The following is a 17980-nucleotide window of genomic DNA, read 5'->3' as shown; positions in this document are numbered from 1 at the left end:
CATATGAATGTGAATAACTATAATCTTCATGCAAAATGATAAAAAATTTAAATCCATTAAGTATAATTAAAAACTGGCAGTATATCTGGCCAGTGCAAGGTGCTTGTATTTTTTGAGCATTATTATATGAACACTCTAGAAGTCTACCAATGGAGACACTTTACCTTATTTGGCCTGTTTAGACTCCTGCTCCTGTTTTGTTGAACCTATTAAGAACAGCTTGCTTATCATTCTTTAAAGCACTTTGGTGACTTGGTGAATTCCCAGAGTAGCTCCACCCAACTTCAGCCTGAGTCAAAATTTAATCATTCACAATACCTGCAAATCGTGCCAGGTCTTTGGCCCAACAACCTATTGCTGCTGTCCAAGGTGCTGAAATGTTGCCGCAAAGTTTTAGCATAACTTAATTGCAGCGCACATCAACCTCATCACATAGGAATGCAGCTAAAAAAAATATATATATATTTTATAATATATATCATAAAAATGTAAAGCTAAGACACGAGGCAAAAAAAAACAAAAACAGGCACATACCTGCACAGCTGTAGCAACAGTAGCAGTGCCAAGGGAGTTGCCTGTGCCTTGTTAATTGACATACTATTAACAGTGTAATTTGCCAAAATCTTTTTAGATTATAAAAATGGGGTTCAAATTAAAACTCACAGTACACAGTTGTTGTTTTTTTATTTGTCAGACATCTGAAGTCATATAATTAATGGGTTTCTTCTGAGTAGCAGTTGTGAACAACACTGAGAAGGAAAGACGTCCAGAAAATGCTGTCACCAGATAAGAAAATGCTCAGGAATGAATGAATGACTGAACTGCTTTGTCATTTCAGCTGGCAGATTTGTACAAATCTGGTACAGGAATGCAATGGATTCAGTAAGTAATTCTAGTGTGTTTCGTATTTCCTTCTGTCATGACTGTCCAGCTTGCTGCAGGACCTTTATACTATAGCAATAGAATAGGATATCACAACGAAAATTGGTGACATCTAGCAGTCACGAAACATTACGGCTTTGGCAAGTTGGCAATGTCTTTAAACGAGGCAGTTAGGTTGGATGGGGGCGGACAAAACATTTAGTCAATGTTGTGGCCCATGTCCATAGCTATAACATAACTAATGACAACAACTATAGAAACATTGGGGAAGTCTCATCACAGGCATTACTGTTGCTTTGGTTGTGCAAAGCGAAGCAAAAGAAATGTCTAATTCTTCCATGACTGCAGGACCTTTATCTTACAGCATTAGCAGTGATTGTTAATTCCATGAGCCACTCGGAATAGATAAAACTGACAACATGGAAATGACAAGCATGCGCCAAGACATTAAATGAGAACAAAATCTTGTTCTTTTCAGTTCAATATTCTTTCTTCAATATTCTTTCAATACTAAAATACAGTGTGGCAATTGTTTACATATTTACTATGAAGCAATACCCTGAATACATTTAAAAGAATGGGAGAAGGACAAGTTAGTACTGAGCTCAACATGTTTTCATTAACATCTGCTTTGCTTTGAAATGCAGCCTGGGCTCAGACTCAGACAGAACAGGTGCTACCATTACATTTACAGCCCCACTTGTACACACGCTCTTTATTACAGATACTACACACACACACACACACACACACACACATGCACACACATAAACACAGCACAGACAGAATGCTACAGGACTCTTAAGAACAAACATGGATAGTGCCCTGTTCACCAGAAGAAAAGCTTCACGAACACAAACACAAACTTGTCCTCCTCTCTCCCACACATTGTGCTCTTCCAAATTAAATTCCTTCTTCCTTCTCCATCCTCTGCGGTTCTGAATAAATTTGCCTTTGTTTGTTTATCTAAAGGGGGTGTTGAGTAGTTGAAAATGCACAGTAGTAGGTTGAACAACTCATTGCTAACAGTTTGAGAGTTTTGGCAGTGAGTTTCTCTTGCCATGGCAATACTTGTAAACCAAATGTAATTTCACACGTATGAGGTGCCAAAGTGAGGACGTTCTAAAATAGATTGGCGTCATTTAGAGCTGGACCTCCATAAAAGATAATGAAAATGTCACTGTGCGTTATGTAATTTGTAAACTGTCACAGCTTTGCTATAGTGCCGATAGCTGTGGGGAACTGGTGGCATTTATAAGCAATGAGAGTGCTCCTGGTAAGAGTGGCGTGTTATTTTAAAAAGGTCTAATCTGTTAGCTGAGATAGAGATCCTAATTTGGCAACAGCTTACATAAGCAGTTTGTTTCATCTGACTTTTGCAGAAGAAAGAACATGAAGAAAAAGTAGACTTTGCCATGTTCAATGTCCAGTAAATAAAAAAAAAAAATTACCAGCCGTTGACTGTTGCAGCTTAAATGGATGGTGACTTTGTGATGCTTTACTTAGCTAATGATGCAGCTAATTTGCTAATCTGCTCTAAACGCACTAGATAGGTAACTGTAAAAATCCAGTTTTGTAATTGTCTAGGAACAGCAAAATAATGCAGCCAGTCAGGCTTCATCAGGCTTCTCAAATAAAAAAAAAGCCTCACTTTCAATTTTTAAACATAAAAAGTGGACACTCAAGACTGAAGAGCCACTGTGATGTAGAGATTTTATAGGAAAGCCTCGAAGACATTGGTCCTACCTTAGCAATGGTCTCGTGGAACTTGAAAAGCGGGTCAATGGTTTCTGGTGACTCTGCAGAAAATTGGGCCTCGGACAGGAAACTGGTTGTCTGATACGAAAGACAGAAGGAGAGGCAGCATCACACATACACTCCTGGGCTGATCTTTTCAAGTCAAACCATTATCTCACTCAGCACCCTTTTCATTTCCGTAGCACCACATTGATATTAAAGTTCAAGCAAAAATGAAACAAAACTTGACCCATTTTTTCTTGTTTCTTATCTATTCTATTCTTGTGTGTTCTGTGCTGAGACTGGAGCAACCTGTCAAGTTTTGACTGGGGGGGGGGGTAAAAAGTACATGCTCGTAAAGGCCCAACAACTGCCAGGACGTTTTGTTCTGCTGTCACATACAAGCGCGTGTACACACAAACACACAAAGACCCAGATGCTGACACAAAGTTATGTAACCATGACTGATCACACCCCCAAAACTGCTTCACTGTCACTCTGCATAGTTGGTAATGTCCCAAGACAAAGCACCTTGTTGTGACTTCAAAGATGCAGTTCTGCTTTTGTACAGGAATTGTATTTTGTTTTGGTTTTTTTCATGAAGTCAAATTGAGAAGCAGACAGATAAGAATATCAAAAGGCTCTCAACTCAATTTCTCTTCGGAGTAGCCTGGAAATCAATGACTAGCTGACATCTCCTCTGTTGTGTGTCTGTGAAAAGTACCTCTTCCTTACTAACAACTGTTTATTTTGGGTCTAATTTGTGTGGGTGATAAAAGTTTAGAAATCTCCCTAATGAACCACAAAATTATGTATTTATTGGTTATTGTACAGACTGAAAGGCTGAAAGTATTGCTACTCCTCCACCTCAATAGGTTCTGTAATAAGTTAATATACAAATAAAAGTAAGTGCCATCCACTATTCTCCAGTCCATTTAATAGAACAGATATGTCAATTAAATAACAGAATAAATCAATATGGCATTACCAAGTTCTCATTCCACAGCGTTAGATACAGCTTCCTTAGATGTCAAATTGTTCCACTTTGTACATCGTTTGGCGTATCACGTTGGATACGCCAAAGTAGATACGCCAGGTTCCCTTTGGCATTTGAATGTTCCAGGACGCCACTATTCGACGCCCTGGGAACAATGGTATTGGTGCTGCAGGTGCACTTTGGCGTCAGGCACAAAACCTTCAGAGTGAGGTTAAGTTAGAAGTAAAATTACAGAAAAATAAAACACTACAAACGGTGACACCAGCACACACGTACCTCCTTGCTATAGTAACCCACGTGTGCCACGTTGTAAAACAATCATCGATAAAGCATACAACCTCTCACACTCGAGTTGAACTCCAGTCTCCCTCGGAAAGGTCGTGTGTTTTGTACCATACACCAACCCCCGTCCACCTCCCTATGAGACCTCTTCTTATTTTACATCATCGATTTACTACACTGAAAGCTCCAAGTGTCAGTCAACTATGTGAACAGATACCTTAAGCATAAAGCAGAAGGGACTGTACAAAGCGGCACTTTTTAACCCCTCGGGAGTGAGAAAGCGCTGGCTCTAGGCAGTTGCTTTTGTTTACTTTAGTTGCTTTAGCTCCAGTCTTCTTCCATCACTAATGTCTTGATAAAACTGCTGCATTTTATTCATTTGTGGGCTTCATATATTTCCACAGAAGATCAAAGAGATACACAGGACTTTGAAATGAGACACACCATTTCATGTCCTCTGTCAAAATACCGGGTGTACTTTGATCCAAACTACATTCTTTCACTGACTGTCTCGTTTTGGCGCCTAAAGCAAATAGTGCTGTATAACATAAGCTGGCATGATTCTAGGATGCAGCGCAAGAACTCACTGGCTTATATCTATGGTGCTAATAACAACCGATAACAGCTATTGAATTGCATGATAACATCCAAAGTGTGTAGATAGAGGAGGATATTGCACTATGGTTAAATCCTTGATAGTCGTCTGATTTTATTGCACCCTCCACATATTTAAAATGCAGCAAAGCAACTCCATGACATGAGAGCAAGAATGACAGACACCAGGGTTTTCACTTGTCTTCTCTGTTTTCAGCAGCATTAGAGGTTACTTTGCTGACCTTTTATGAACAGTTATGATGCCGACAGTAATCTAGCACATTGCTTCATACATTTGTAAAAATGACTAAAGGTTATTTATGTAATAAATTATTACATTCAGCATCAATGTTTTCATTTTTTGATCTTTTACTAACCTTCTTACTAAATAAATAAAATTGTATTAAAATGTATTCTGACTGTAGTTCTGTTTTTTTTTTTTTTAAACCAGAGGTTGATATGGACCCATGGAAAACTGAAACAAGCCTGATATGTAGAAAGTAACTAAGAAAGAAAAAAAAAAAACAACCTGAACAGGCCCAAGTATAATGAGATTCAATTTACAATGGAAACAATTGTTATGTCATCATCACAACAGTCAGACAATATTCACAGTTATACTCATACATGTATCCTTGGGTCCCAAATTGATCCAGTCAGAAATTGTCCCACAGACCAGATGTGACTAGTTCTAACCTGACACAACTTAATTCAGGAACACTTGTATCCAACTAAACTTAGGTTCCCAATTTGGTCTTGTTTTTCTTAGAAACAAGTAAACCAGTCTTTAAAAACCCTTCTTTAAACTTTTTATTTATTTTTCAGTCTGCTTCCATTTTTACAAAGAAACATGTCCATGCAACTGGAAGGTATCAAACAGCCAAAGTTGAAGCTACAACCCCCATCATTTGCTGGAATAGAGTCTGAGCCTGAGCTCACGAGCAGGTAATTTGGTTTGTAAAGCTGGGTTAGTTAAATGCTTTGTGAGTAGGAAGCATTAATTATTGGTTAGCTGATGTGCGAGCACAGGAGTATAACATTATCTTTACCTGTTATAAAAAAACATGGATGGCTTGGTTTTTCCCATGCAGACCCCTGTCCACTGCTATTGGTGTAATTACGTTTGATTCAAACTTTTAGACTTTGAATTCCTATTTTAATTCTATCTTAACAGCATTAAACACTTTTGAGTTTGAGACATTTCACTGTAGGTTTCTTTCGATCTGCAGAGTTAGATTTACTCAATTTTGCATACATCGAACTTGATATCCGTTCATTGTCACCAAATGAAATTGAAACATGTTTGTTTGATTTCGGGCTTAGTGTGAACCGAACAGAACCATAATGATCATCACGTAACAGCAATAGACCCCAACATTCTTTTTGGGTTTTCTGATCAGCGAAAAGAACACTTTAAATTTCTTAAATGCCTCAGCCACTAAAAAAGCAACCACTATATAGGATATGCGTTCCTTATCAAGAATCTCAACCAGTCAATATGGCAGCCACAGAGGAGCCGCAAGAGGAATAGAGACTGTACTTAATAATTCACATATACTCTAAGGAGGCACACATTATATAAAGCCTTTTTGTTAGCTGCCTCTGAATAAATACATGAATTATTGGGCACAACATCTGCCTCAAAATATGCCTCTGTGGTGGATGTCAAACTGAATGTGTGCAACGTTCCCCGAAAAGAAGCCTCACCGCCTACATTCAGGGAAGAAGAATCCAAATCAAACACATGGTCCCATCTGTGGTGTACGTTAACAAAGTCATTGCTTTGATTTCCGCAGCTGTTGTACCTGTGGTCAAGACGAGTCTCACCACAGCTCACCAGCTCGTCAGTGCCACTACTGATGCAAATGCCAACACGCATGTGCATAAAGGCAGTTAAAACGCGTGTGCACACGCACACACTTTGACAAGTTTGTAGATGCAATAACTAATTGCTCAGTTTAAGCTTTACTGTAATTATAAGTGTTCAGGAGAAGCAGTTGGTTACTTCACCATTACTCTATTGATTTATTATTACCCAGAGGCCCATAGTTAAAGAGCTTGACATCACCATTAATCTGACTTTTGCTATATTAAATATGAAACTTTTGTTAATGCATCTGCACATTCAGAATAATTATTTATTTGCACTTTTCCTCTGAAGGTTGAAGCTTTACAAGAAAAGTTGAATTTTGTTCCTCATTAAACATTTCCTTTGAGGCCACCTATATTTTAAAGACCGACAATCCCAAGACTATCACATGTAAGAGTCTAAAGGGGAGTCAAACAGTGGTAATCTTATGGTAGTGTGGGTGGATATTATGGATATGGATGAGACTAAGTTGCAAATGACTTTTTGTTTGCTGCTGAACTGAGCTTTGTTAATGGTAGTACATACTGTAGGCATAATTTTATTTTTCAAAGTGAGAAAATGGCGTAAACCACCAGGAAACTCTCTTCAGACTGAACATGCTCAGGTCAGGACTTTAAATGTCTATGGGCTGTTGGTACTGGATGGTACCTTTTTGTTTGTATGGCTTCTTAAAATAATTACCAAACAACAAACAAAGAGTCAGCAAAATCTCTACAAATCTCTTTCAGGGGCATTGGGGCACCATTTTATCTACTTTCTAAAATCTGGGTTTTTTTCTACAGTAATCAATGACCTGTTCCTGGATTTTACCAGCTCAATGTGAAATGCATGCACACACGCAACGAAGCACAAACAGTGCAGGTCTCAAACTTTACTCACCAGATGTTTTCCTTTGAAACATTAACGCTGTAATTACTAAGGTAATAACTAGGTAAATGTTTGGTATTAGCGATAATATAATAACAATGTGAAAATTAAACACCAAGAGCTAAAATAATTACCTGCAAACAGACAGAGTAGTTTCAACAACTATAAAAAGGTGATGGAAAAAACAAAAACCTTTTTCTACATAATTTCAAAAAATACTTCCATTGGTCAATTGTAGTAATTGGACACACACACACACACACACACACGGACGGAACACTCTACACCATTCACCTGCTGATTCTCTTACCTCAGTATTGCAGAGTGCCATCGGCTGAGGATATGCAGTGCTAAGCACCAGGCCAAATGAAGCACTCTGTTCTGTACTTAAGGTTTAGGGTGAGGGGTTTTGGAGACGTTAAAACAAAGAGAAAAATAGTTTGGATCAAAATACCTACATTTCGAGAACTTGTACTTAAAGCCTTTTAAATCACTTATCTAGCCCTTAGTTAATCTTTCTTGGCACAGACCCTCTCTGTGTCTTGATCTCAGCACTGATCCTTGCTCTAGTCCATCTTCTTTCACCTACCACAATTTAACAAAATGTCTTTTACACAATTTAAATTAAATCAATGATTTGGTGAATAAAAATTGTTGTTTCATTAAAAATATCTTCAACACTGCAAAACATGATAATAATACTGGAATCTTGAAACCTAATGCTCTTTGTGGAACAGGCAGGATGTTGTTTTCTCGGTCACACCAGCTACTGTCAGACCCTGTAAGTTGCTCATGTTTACTATAAACACTATAAATCACTATAAATAATTTACCTCTTCTACTGTCTCTTCCTCAAAACTGTATTACAGAATGTTTGTAGCCACCTAAGAGGCTACAAACTGTCCACTTTCTGTCCACTTTCTGTACAATCCCATTTCTGTGTTCTGGTTAATCAATTTACTACATCCATTTATCCATCCATCCATTATCTATACTGCTTATCCTGCTAAGGGCTGCACGGACTCTTAAACCTACCCCAGCCGTTATTGGAGACAAGAAGTACAACTATCATAGAACCACATGTACAGACAACCACCACGAATGTCTTTGGACTGTGGGGTAAAAACAGAGCACCAGGGGAAAATCCATGAAGGATCAGAAACAAAGGTTTAGATCAAAGACCAAAGACCTGAATAAGGCGAAATTAAACTGGGGACCTTGAGGTAGCACTTCAACCTCCCGTTACTTTAGGTGTGGCACTTCTGTGCTTCCAACACACACACAAGAACAACAAGTAGCAAGCATTTACAATTTCTGCCATAGTTCACACATTTAATAGTGAAATCCCCTTCTGAAGGACAGTCACATTAACTTTGAAGCAACAATGGCAATGCATTAATCTGTCAAAAATAGACAACCAGGTGCCCTTCAGAAAAAGGTTCTGAAATATTGAGTTGTTTAAAATGTTCACTTCAGCTTATAACCCGAGGAGTAAATTCAATCCTACATTGACTATAAAGTTGAATCTGTTGGGTTTTTGTCTTTTTCAGTGCTTTATATGGTAGTTCCATGGCCGTTATATTCATACCCCCCCTTGCAGCCCTGTACTGTATTTTATACACAGCACAATGTCTGCACTGTGCAAACACAAGCACAGATCAGCAGTTTTTTCTTATTATTGCATAGCTGCTGTTATAATATGTTTATTGAAAACAAAATCCCACTGCAACCTTTAAGACCCTATGGTTGGAGCTTACGCAAAAACAGGTCAAAACCCGATTTCTCTGACATGGTCTGTGTGACCCCCCTCTCACTAGGCCCTTTAGTAAAAACTCACACACAGCTTCTTGTGTCCAAGAAGCTGTAAAAATAATCTGGATTTTAATAGACATTAAATAACCCATAGATTGTAGATGTTTTCACAGCTTAATAAGCCTGGCTTTGTGTAGGAGTAGTTCCTCTGTTTAGGTGCAGTGTTTAACATCAAACAATAAAGTGCCTTTTAGCAATTTAGTACTTGCACTTAAGTTTTATTATATTAAAGTATGCAGAGTCTGTAAAATATTTGGTTGGGGCTATGCATTCACAGTTCACAGACTTTAGGACCAAAAGTGCAAGTTTGATGTTGCACAGAGCAAAGCCACTTTCTCTCAATGTGGAGAGCAGCCGTCCTTTGTTTGGCAGCTGCAAAACCCATCGAATCACACACTACGCTGAATTTTCCACAAGATTTTTACAGCTAGAGTACGACTAAATTAAACTTTCACACCACACTTCCAATTTGGAATTGATGGGGTGAGTGACATTTTTTTCTGCGGAAAAGAAAAGTGAAACTGTTATTTTGTGCATCCTTAAATTCATGGAGCTGTGCAAACTCTTTGATCCTAAAGTTTCAAGCATCACAGAAAGAAGAAAAGGTTGAAAATAAATATGGTGATAATTTGTATACACTCTTTACACATCATTATGATCTGGACGCAAGATTCTTCGCTTCATCCAGTGCTGTCACTCATGGAAACTATTCACACCATAATAATTAAAATATTGCGTATTACGTCTTCATACGTCTCCATGATCACCCTAACCAAGAAGACAAGTACCTCATCATACATACTGTCTAGCATGGTATATTCATACACATTACATAGACAGATGAGGACAAGGAGCAATATATATTCCTGTAGAAATAAATGATTACCCAGGAATTACTCTTATCCTTATTTCTTAAGTAAAGTTCTGCAAATGCAGTTTGAAAAAACTTGTTTATTTCTCCCTCGGGTCATTAAATCTAACCTAAAAGATGAAAAATGCTCTTTGAGGTACTCTTTCAACAAAGTGATGCTAGCAGTGTCTAAAATCATAATGTGTTGGTTATAGTCTAGACAGTATTTCTATAGAGAATCTTTATGACAACTGATGAAAGTAAGAGCTGAGAGAAATAGAGGTAGCTGCAAACTTCAAAACCAGCATAAAATGAAATTCATGGCACATTTCTTTAGCACAGACTACACTACTGAATCAATGGACTAATCTGGAGAGGATATTTTTATATATTTAAAAGCACATTTTGAGAAGTTTTCAGAAGAAGATGGCAGAAGCTGTGGAAGATTTCCAAATCACAGGCTGAATTTATTTTTTTTAGACTCTAAAAAGGTGTAATTTGGATGATTTGGATTTGGAACTTTATTTATTCTCCCTGAATGGAACTCAATTACAAGCAGACCTAATTGGATATGTTGCTAAATGTGGTCAGTGCAAAAACAGCCAAATACAAAGTGAACCACAACAGTTGAGAAGGGTAGCAACAGAGCTTCTCTGCACTCAGTCCATTTCTTTCTTTCATCACTTTCTAGTGATGATTACAATGCACCACATAGTCATCAGTAAAGTTTGTAATATTACTGATGTTCTTGAGGCCTGATGGGAAAATGTTTACATGTATGTTCCATCTCTTGGCCTTAACGCTTAATATAATATAAAATCATTATCTTCGTGGCCTAGCACCAGTTTTTTTTTTTTTGCCACTTTCATTGTTTCACCACCTTTCTCTTCTCACCTGCTTGTTTCCAATACCTGATCATAGTATTCCTGCTTTTTCACTGTCTGATTATTTCAGTGGAGAAGAAGAAGCAAGAAACACTGGCAGTATTTCTCTGTTGCTACTGTACCTTTCATACATACTTAGCCCCAGTGTTTGGACAGTGCTAGACACTGCCAGTTAGACAAGATATAAATATATATATAAGTTTTCACTGATGCAGTATTTTGTGTTTAATTACATATTAACCTTTAATAATAACTTAAGAATAACTTTAAGATTATATTTTTTATTCTAGGGCTCTAGTGAAATTTTTGCACAATTAACAATTCCAGAAACATCATATTTCTGTTATAATTGCGCATTTGGGAAGTACATTTTCTGCAGCTCTGCGAAAGAGGTTTATTTTAGCACCTGTCTCTTTAGCCCATTTTGTCCGTATGGTTATTCGTGCCAGATGGTCTGATTTGTCTAATATTCCTACAACTGAAATGAAACCTTTGTGCAAAATCAGTCTGATGTGACACTAAAAGCAGTAGACGACTGTGGGAGACTGAAACTGTCCTACATATCATGAAAATAACTATGATAAAACTTAAGTATGACATATTGGAATACTATCTATTACATTTTTGGCAGATACAGTAATACTGACATTGTTCAAAGGGGTGGAGACAAAAGCAGTGAGAGAAGACAGAACTGATGAGAGGCTAAAAAGAGAGAAAAGGCAGACAACAGACGAGGGGCAAAATGGATAAAAACAAAAAAGTATAAAAGTAAGAGACAGTATTTGAGAGTTTAATGTGTTGAGTTCCTGTGAAGTAAACACCCAGGCATTTGTACACTTTTATTACAGCAGGAAAAAAGTGTGAAGTGGTGTGAAGCAGAGAAAGAAGCTGCATTGTCAAGCTTAGTTCCACCTCAGCTGGATTGTCATTGATTTTGTTCTCTTTCTCTTCCTCACTCTGCCTTCTACGTTTTTTTTTTTACTTCTCCCTGTCTTTCTCAGGTTCTGGATGTAATTGGATTCCCTCACTGTAAAACTGTGGGTTTAAGAGTCTGCTGGTTAGTGGTGTATAGTGGGGGACATGGGGGGGGACATACTGAGGACTGACAGCCGGTCATGCTTGTAAAACAAGCTGAAGAAATTAACCGTTAAAATAGTTTGCCCTGCCTGTGCAGGACATTTGCATATCACTTACCAATAGCATATATCATTACAGATTTGATATAAATATATATGAATTCTGATACATATCTGCAGTTTTAACTTAATGATCATTAGTTTTAGCACATTTGACCACAAATGCTGGAAAAAAAAAGCTTAAAGGACACCTGCACTGATGCTGAACTAGCTTCTTTTGGGTCTAGCTGGAGTAGTGCCAAGCCCCGTGTGTTTTGTGCTTGTAGCAGCTGTATCGTGGAACGTCGCTCTCCGCCCTGACCTGAAGGAGGTCTTTGGGCCTCCGCCCCTGTGTTGGTCAATAAACACGTCCCTTATTCACCACATTTCTGCACGCACAGTAGCTGTCAAAATAACTGTCAGGAAACAGCATTGAGTCTTTAATGTGGTCGATTCTGTGCAGGCCTCTGTAATCTCGGGCTTCTCATGGTTGTGTAAACACTCCCTTCCCATAGACTGGTCCTCTGGTAGAATACTCTCCTGGAGCCCATAATGTCTGTTGAACTGTTTGCATGCTGCTAATGTGTGTTCTCCCTTGCCTAAGTCTCCTCCAGCTCCTCCGGACCTCAGTACTGTACCTGCTGAGTACCAAGACCTAGATGCCTTCTTCAGCAAAACTAAGTAAATGGTCTGCACTTATATAAAGCTTTTCTACCTACTGGCACTCACAAACCGATGGGGGAGCTGCTATGCAGGTGGCCAACACTCACCATGAGCAACTAAGTTGGGTTTCAGTGTCTTGCTCAAGGAAACTTCAACATGTGTGATTTCCATATCACCCAAACCACATTTCTTGGCTTTGTTGTCTATCCTGCAGCCGTTGGGATGGATCAGGGCAAGATCAGGGCAGTCATGAATGGCCAGTCCCTGCTGGATGCAAGCAGCTCCAGCGCTTCCTCAGCTTCGCCCGCGCTTTATTAGGGGTAGAGTGGCATGGCCGCTACGTTGCATAAGCTCACGTCTGCTAAGATACGTTTTGTCTGGGATGAGAGTGCTAAAAAAGGTGTTCTCAGAGCTTAAGCGAAGCTTCTCTACTGCCCCCATCTTAATGCAGCCTGACTCCTCCAAACAGTTTATTGTGGAGGTAGATGCGTCAGACTCCTGGGTGGGGGCGGTGTTATCTCAGAGCCCGTCCAATAACAAGGTACATCTGCATATTTCTCCCACAAGCTCACTCCAATAAGCTCACTCCTGTTGAGAGTAATTGCGAATTAGGGAACAGGGAACTCTTAGTAGTCACACTGGCTCTGGAGGAGTGGTGGCACTGGATTGAGGGGGCTGAATGACAGTTCCTTGTTTGGACTGACCAAAAGAATCTCAAATATATCAAAACTGCTAAAAGGCTTAACCCTCGCCAAGCTAGGTGGCTCTATTTCTTTGACAGGTTCCGCTGCTCTCTGTCCTACCGGCCAAGCTCCAAGAAAATCAAGCCTGACGCACTATCCCGGCAGTACCAGCGTGAAGAGGACCTAAACTCCTTGTCCTTGATCCAATCAAAATATTTGTTCCATTTACATGGCCTGCCTGTAAAAATTGTGTCTGACAGGTGCCCACAGTTTGTTGTTAGCTTTTGGAAAGAGTTCTACAAGCTCCTTGGGGTTTCTGTCAGTCTGATTTCAGGTTTCCACTCTTAGACCAATGGCCAGGCAGAATGAACCAACCAGGACCTTGAGACCACATTGCAAGCCTTATGCTAGAAGAACCATGGCTCCTGGGCTTCTCAACTACTGTTGGCTGAATATGGCCATAACTCCCTCGTCACCTCATCTGGCTACTCCCCTATCCAGGCTGCCTATGGCTACCAACCACCCCTCTTCCGCCACTGGAAGATGGCTTCGTGCGCCGTTGCCAGATGACGTGGAGGGGGTTCTGCTCCACTCTGCTGAAGTGCCACGAACGCCTGTCTGACAATAGATGCCACACTCCTGCCCTAGAGTACCTTGTGGGTGACAAGATGGGGCTTCCTCTATCCCCTTTTGGTCACTGGAATCATTAATACTGTTGTCTGAATGGGGATTCCCTCCTCCCTATGGATACATCTTAGGCTCCATTTTTCTAAATTTAAGCCTTTCTGGGAAAGCCCGCTTCAGGCTGCAGTTGGTGACCTCTCTGACCTGCCTACACCATCAACCAGCTCCTCACCTCTAGGAGAAGGGGCTGGGGCCTGCAGTACCTGGTGGAGTAGGAAGGCTACAGTCCAGAGGAGTGCAGTGGGTTCCTGAGCATCACATCCTGGACAAGAAATTGTTCGCTCAGTTTCACCAGGATCACCCTGACCAGCCCTGTCACCTGTCTGGAAGCCGGTTGTAAAGGGGTTATGTCAAGGCCTGTGTGTTTTGTGCTTTGCTTCTTATTGTTCTAACCCTGCCTGATTAGTATCGACTCTGCGTTGGTGCATCTTTGTCGAAGTCAAGATGGTCATTCTACACATCAGTCGAGGTTCTGCCAGCTCCGACCATCCGGTCAGTCTGGTTTATCTTCTTTTCTATGCAAGTACTCAGACATGAACTGTTTACGCTCCAGCGTGGTCTGTATAACTCTGTCTGTTTAGTTTACTTTTTATTTTAGCTTTACCCCTTGCACTCTGAGGCGCCTTTTATTGTATTTTGTATTTATATCCCTCTCTGTGAGGCGTTTTTAGTTTGAGCAGCCAGCCTTTGTTTTCTCCCTGTACTTACCTGCCTCCTGGGCATCCTAATTAAACTTGATTTACTTCCCTACCTCAGCCCGTGTGTGTGTTCTGATCCTGCTTTTGGGTGCTTTTGGGTCTAACTCACTGTAAAACATTTTACCCATATTAAAATATCTCTCTACTTCGAGCTGGAAAAAAATGCCTTCAGATGACATCACCTGTAGGAACCTTCACTTCAGATTATGTTGTTTTGTTGCTCACACTATCAAGTTTGTAATCAGGGTCAAAGTGCTTTTCCAGAGCTCCCCCAGATGGCATCATCTGAGCTCCTAATGATAAGGTAGTCTTTTGGGAGATGTTATCTGGAGGATTTTTCCAATAGAAATACAGAAATATATAACTATATATTAAACCACTAACTAAAGCCATAGAAAGCAAGTTAAAATTTAAAAAGCAGCAACTGAAACAGCAGAATGGTCTAAAATAGTAACATCTAAACAAAAACACAAAGGACAAAATGGAATAGACCATCTAGTCCAACAGATTAAAAGAGCATTATTTTTTCATGGTTTTCCATGGACAGACTGTGGCCTTGTACCTTACAATGGCTCCAGACTCTACTAGGGGGTAATGTTGAAATGTAACTACAGAACCTCAGACAGAGAGGATGTTAGTATCTCCCCGTTTCCTTTGACACGAAGCCACTGCTGTAAATGAACTACACCACAGTCACATGACCTCAACATCTCAACCAATAAAGTGCCAATTTGTACTGTACTTTATTTAGTGCACTTCCATTTACAAAAGCCTCTTGGTCACAATAATGAGAAAAGAAAATTGTTTCACATTGGACTCAATGTTCAGTCTCCTGTGAGAGTGTCATGTTCCATACAGGTGCTAGATTATCTTTGTTTAGATGCTTTTCTGCTGCCGGTGCAAATTACCAATAGAGCTGTAATGTTCATCCACAGTTCATAAACCTGGGAAACTGTACAAATCTCCCACATTCCTCTCTCAACAAGTCTTCAGACCTTCCCTACACTCTCTAGAAGGGTTTCTTGAAAGAGTGTCCCTGTTGCAGAATGCACCATTTTGTCAGAAGGCTGCCATTTGTTACAATGGCACTGTGGTGGCTAGTATAAAAGGTACTCAGAAAAGGTGGATTACTTTGCAAACATAGCAGTATAGTTGGTTTCAGGCACAGACAGTGTGTTTACATGGACTTGAATTACCAGGTTACAGTCAGATTTCTTAACTGGAATCCAAAATGTAGAGGATTAGGGAAACGTTACTTCCCCAGGTAGATTTCTATTGGAAAACGATGTTTTCTTTGCCATCTATACATGTAACCAGGATTCGAATTGGCTTTCTCCAACTGAGCATGTACGTAACAAAAGGCTACAGACAGAACCAGGCAGCTGAGTGAAAGGATGAAAGGAGAGATCATTAACTGGGCAATGACCCTTCATTTTTAAAACAAAGTCTGTTTAAAGTGACGCAAAGTGCCTCGTAGTGTAAATGTGTAAATAAGTCACTTTGCCCTGCGGATTTTTATTCATTCAGACAGTTCCACTTGTTGATTCATTGTACAATGCTATTATAACTCCTTTGATATTTGTAATATCTGCAAACATTGCCAAGCTTGTCCATCATCAATTGACCTCCAGCTGTTGTTTTCACAGTTTACCCTAACAATGTTACATCAGATCTGTGTCCAACCAGATAGTGGCAGGCATCTGTTTACTACATTGGTGTACTACCTATGAGAAATTATTACCTACTGTAGTAACTCTTTTATGCAGTACATTAAGTGTAATTCTTGTTTAACACATTGCTTCTAAATTAGAATCAAAGTCACTGCATTTGGTGTCCAACACAACTAGCTGTCTCTAATCATGTAGTCATGTAAGCATGTAATCCTCACTGCCTGACCGTGCACTGACACACATACTATGTGTGGAAGAAACACTATGGATTTAAATGCAGATGTAGATCCAGATGCAGATTACAACACTTCACTAAACACTATAGGTTACTATCACAGGGATCCTCCATCTTTCAATAACATATAACCTCTCTGAGTGTTAAGCTACTCAAAAACAGAAATACCCACTACCAGCATGCATAGTAAAATAAATTCAGCCCAGAGGTACCGTGGGTGGTAATGATTAATTAGACAAGTAACAACGTACAACAACAAAAATATAAAAAAACAACTGGTATATGTCAAAACACTGATATTCAACCACATACATGCTTACAGTGACACAACAGAAGGGCTGGTAGCAGAGAGAGATTCCATGCCTGCTGAACGCTTTATGAGTGAGTATATAAAAACGTGTAGGTGGCTTCAATGAGGTCAAGCACAAACAAAGCAAAAGCAGGGAACTGGAAATGTTTTAATCTTCGGATAAAGTGAGTAGGAGGAATATTCCAAATGCATCACTGCTCTCAAAAACTTTTGGTTTGTGCTGCTGTGGCTTATCATGATGCATGGAGAATTTTGATTTGATTTTATACCAGCCTGACAGGTAATACAGTACCTGTGCAGGCAGATTTATTTTGTTCCCACTGTCAAACATCAGCACATGGGGGAACACATAACACATAATTTATTATTAATTATGTACACATAATACTATGTGTGCATTTTCTGTCCTGTGCTAAATAAAAGGAAGCATCTTGTTGGTTTAAGTTTTCAGACGATCTTCTTCTTTGTGCTCGGGATGTTGGGATGTAAACACACCCCAAATCTCCATCTTTTGTCTCTAAGTGACTGATGCCAAATTCTCCTTCCCTCCAACTTTATAATATCTCTTCATTGACTTCAGGATTTCTTTCTCTTCTTCTCTGCAACACTTTCTCATCATTCCATTCCTCTGCATTTCTAATTCTTCAACATTATTTTAATTTATCTCTTTTTATCTCTCACTAAGTCTCTTTTACAGGCCAAAATGCAGCAGGATCTAAGGGAGTTAGTGTCTGATTAGGCAGCAGACCATTAAAGCCTTGTTATTGGTCTGAAGGTTCATACACGCTGTTACATCAAAAGGTCAAAGGTAATGTACACACATAACAGCTGAACATTTTATTTAATTCCTGAGCATTATTTAAGAAAGTATTTTGGCAATGCTTAGCGTAAGCTAACAGCAGCCCTATGTTAAATCAAAGCAAGGAGCTGAATGTAGTGGCTTCAGAATTTAAAATACAATATGAGTTTATGAGATCCCACCGCCAGGGATCGAACCACTCACCCTGTGGTCCGTAAGCAACTGCCTTTACCAATTGAGCTATAGCCACCCCCTTAGAATGCGTACCTTATTTATCATGCATCAGTAAGATAACTGATAAAGAATTGGATTGGAAGATCAATAAATCAATAAATACATTGTTACCAA

General features: G+C 39.4%; 1 protein-coding gene across 5 annotated transcripts in view; it reads right to left on the bottom strand.

The window, feature by feature from the left end:
* Window positions 1–17980, bottom strand: part of LOC137132113 (inactive N-acetylated-alpha-linked acidic dipeptidase-like protein 2) — a 457260-nt gene that overhangs the window by 73303 nt on the left and 365977 nt on the right. For 4 of the 5 annotated variants that reach the window (XM_067514226.1, XM_067514229.1, XM_067514228.1 and 1 more), the window contains one exon: window positions 2629–2718. The exons of the other annotated variant lie outside the window; for it this stretch is intronic. In XM_067514226.1, the coding sequence (XP_067370327.1) occupies window positions 2629–2718 (90 nt within the window). The remainder of the gene's footprint in view (window positions 1–2628; window positions 2719–17980) is intronic. 5 annotated transcript variants of the gene reach the window in all.

Source organism: Channa argus, chromosome 8 (genome assembly GCF_033026475.1).
Source record: "Channa argus isolate prfri chromosome 8, Channa argus male v1.0, whole genome shotgun sequence".
NCBI classification, from domain to species: domain Eukaryota; kingdom Metazoa; phylum Chordata; class Actinopteri; order Anabantiformes; family Channidae; genus Channa; species Channa argus.
Note: the sequence above shows the minus strand (reverse complement) of the source record. Positions and strands in the feature narration are given on the sequence as shown.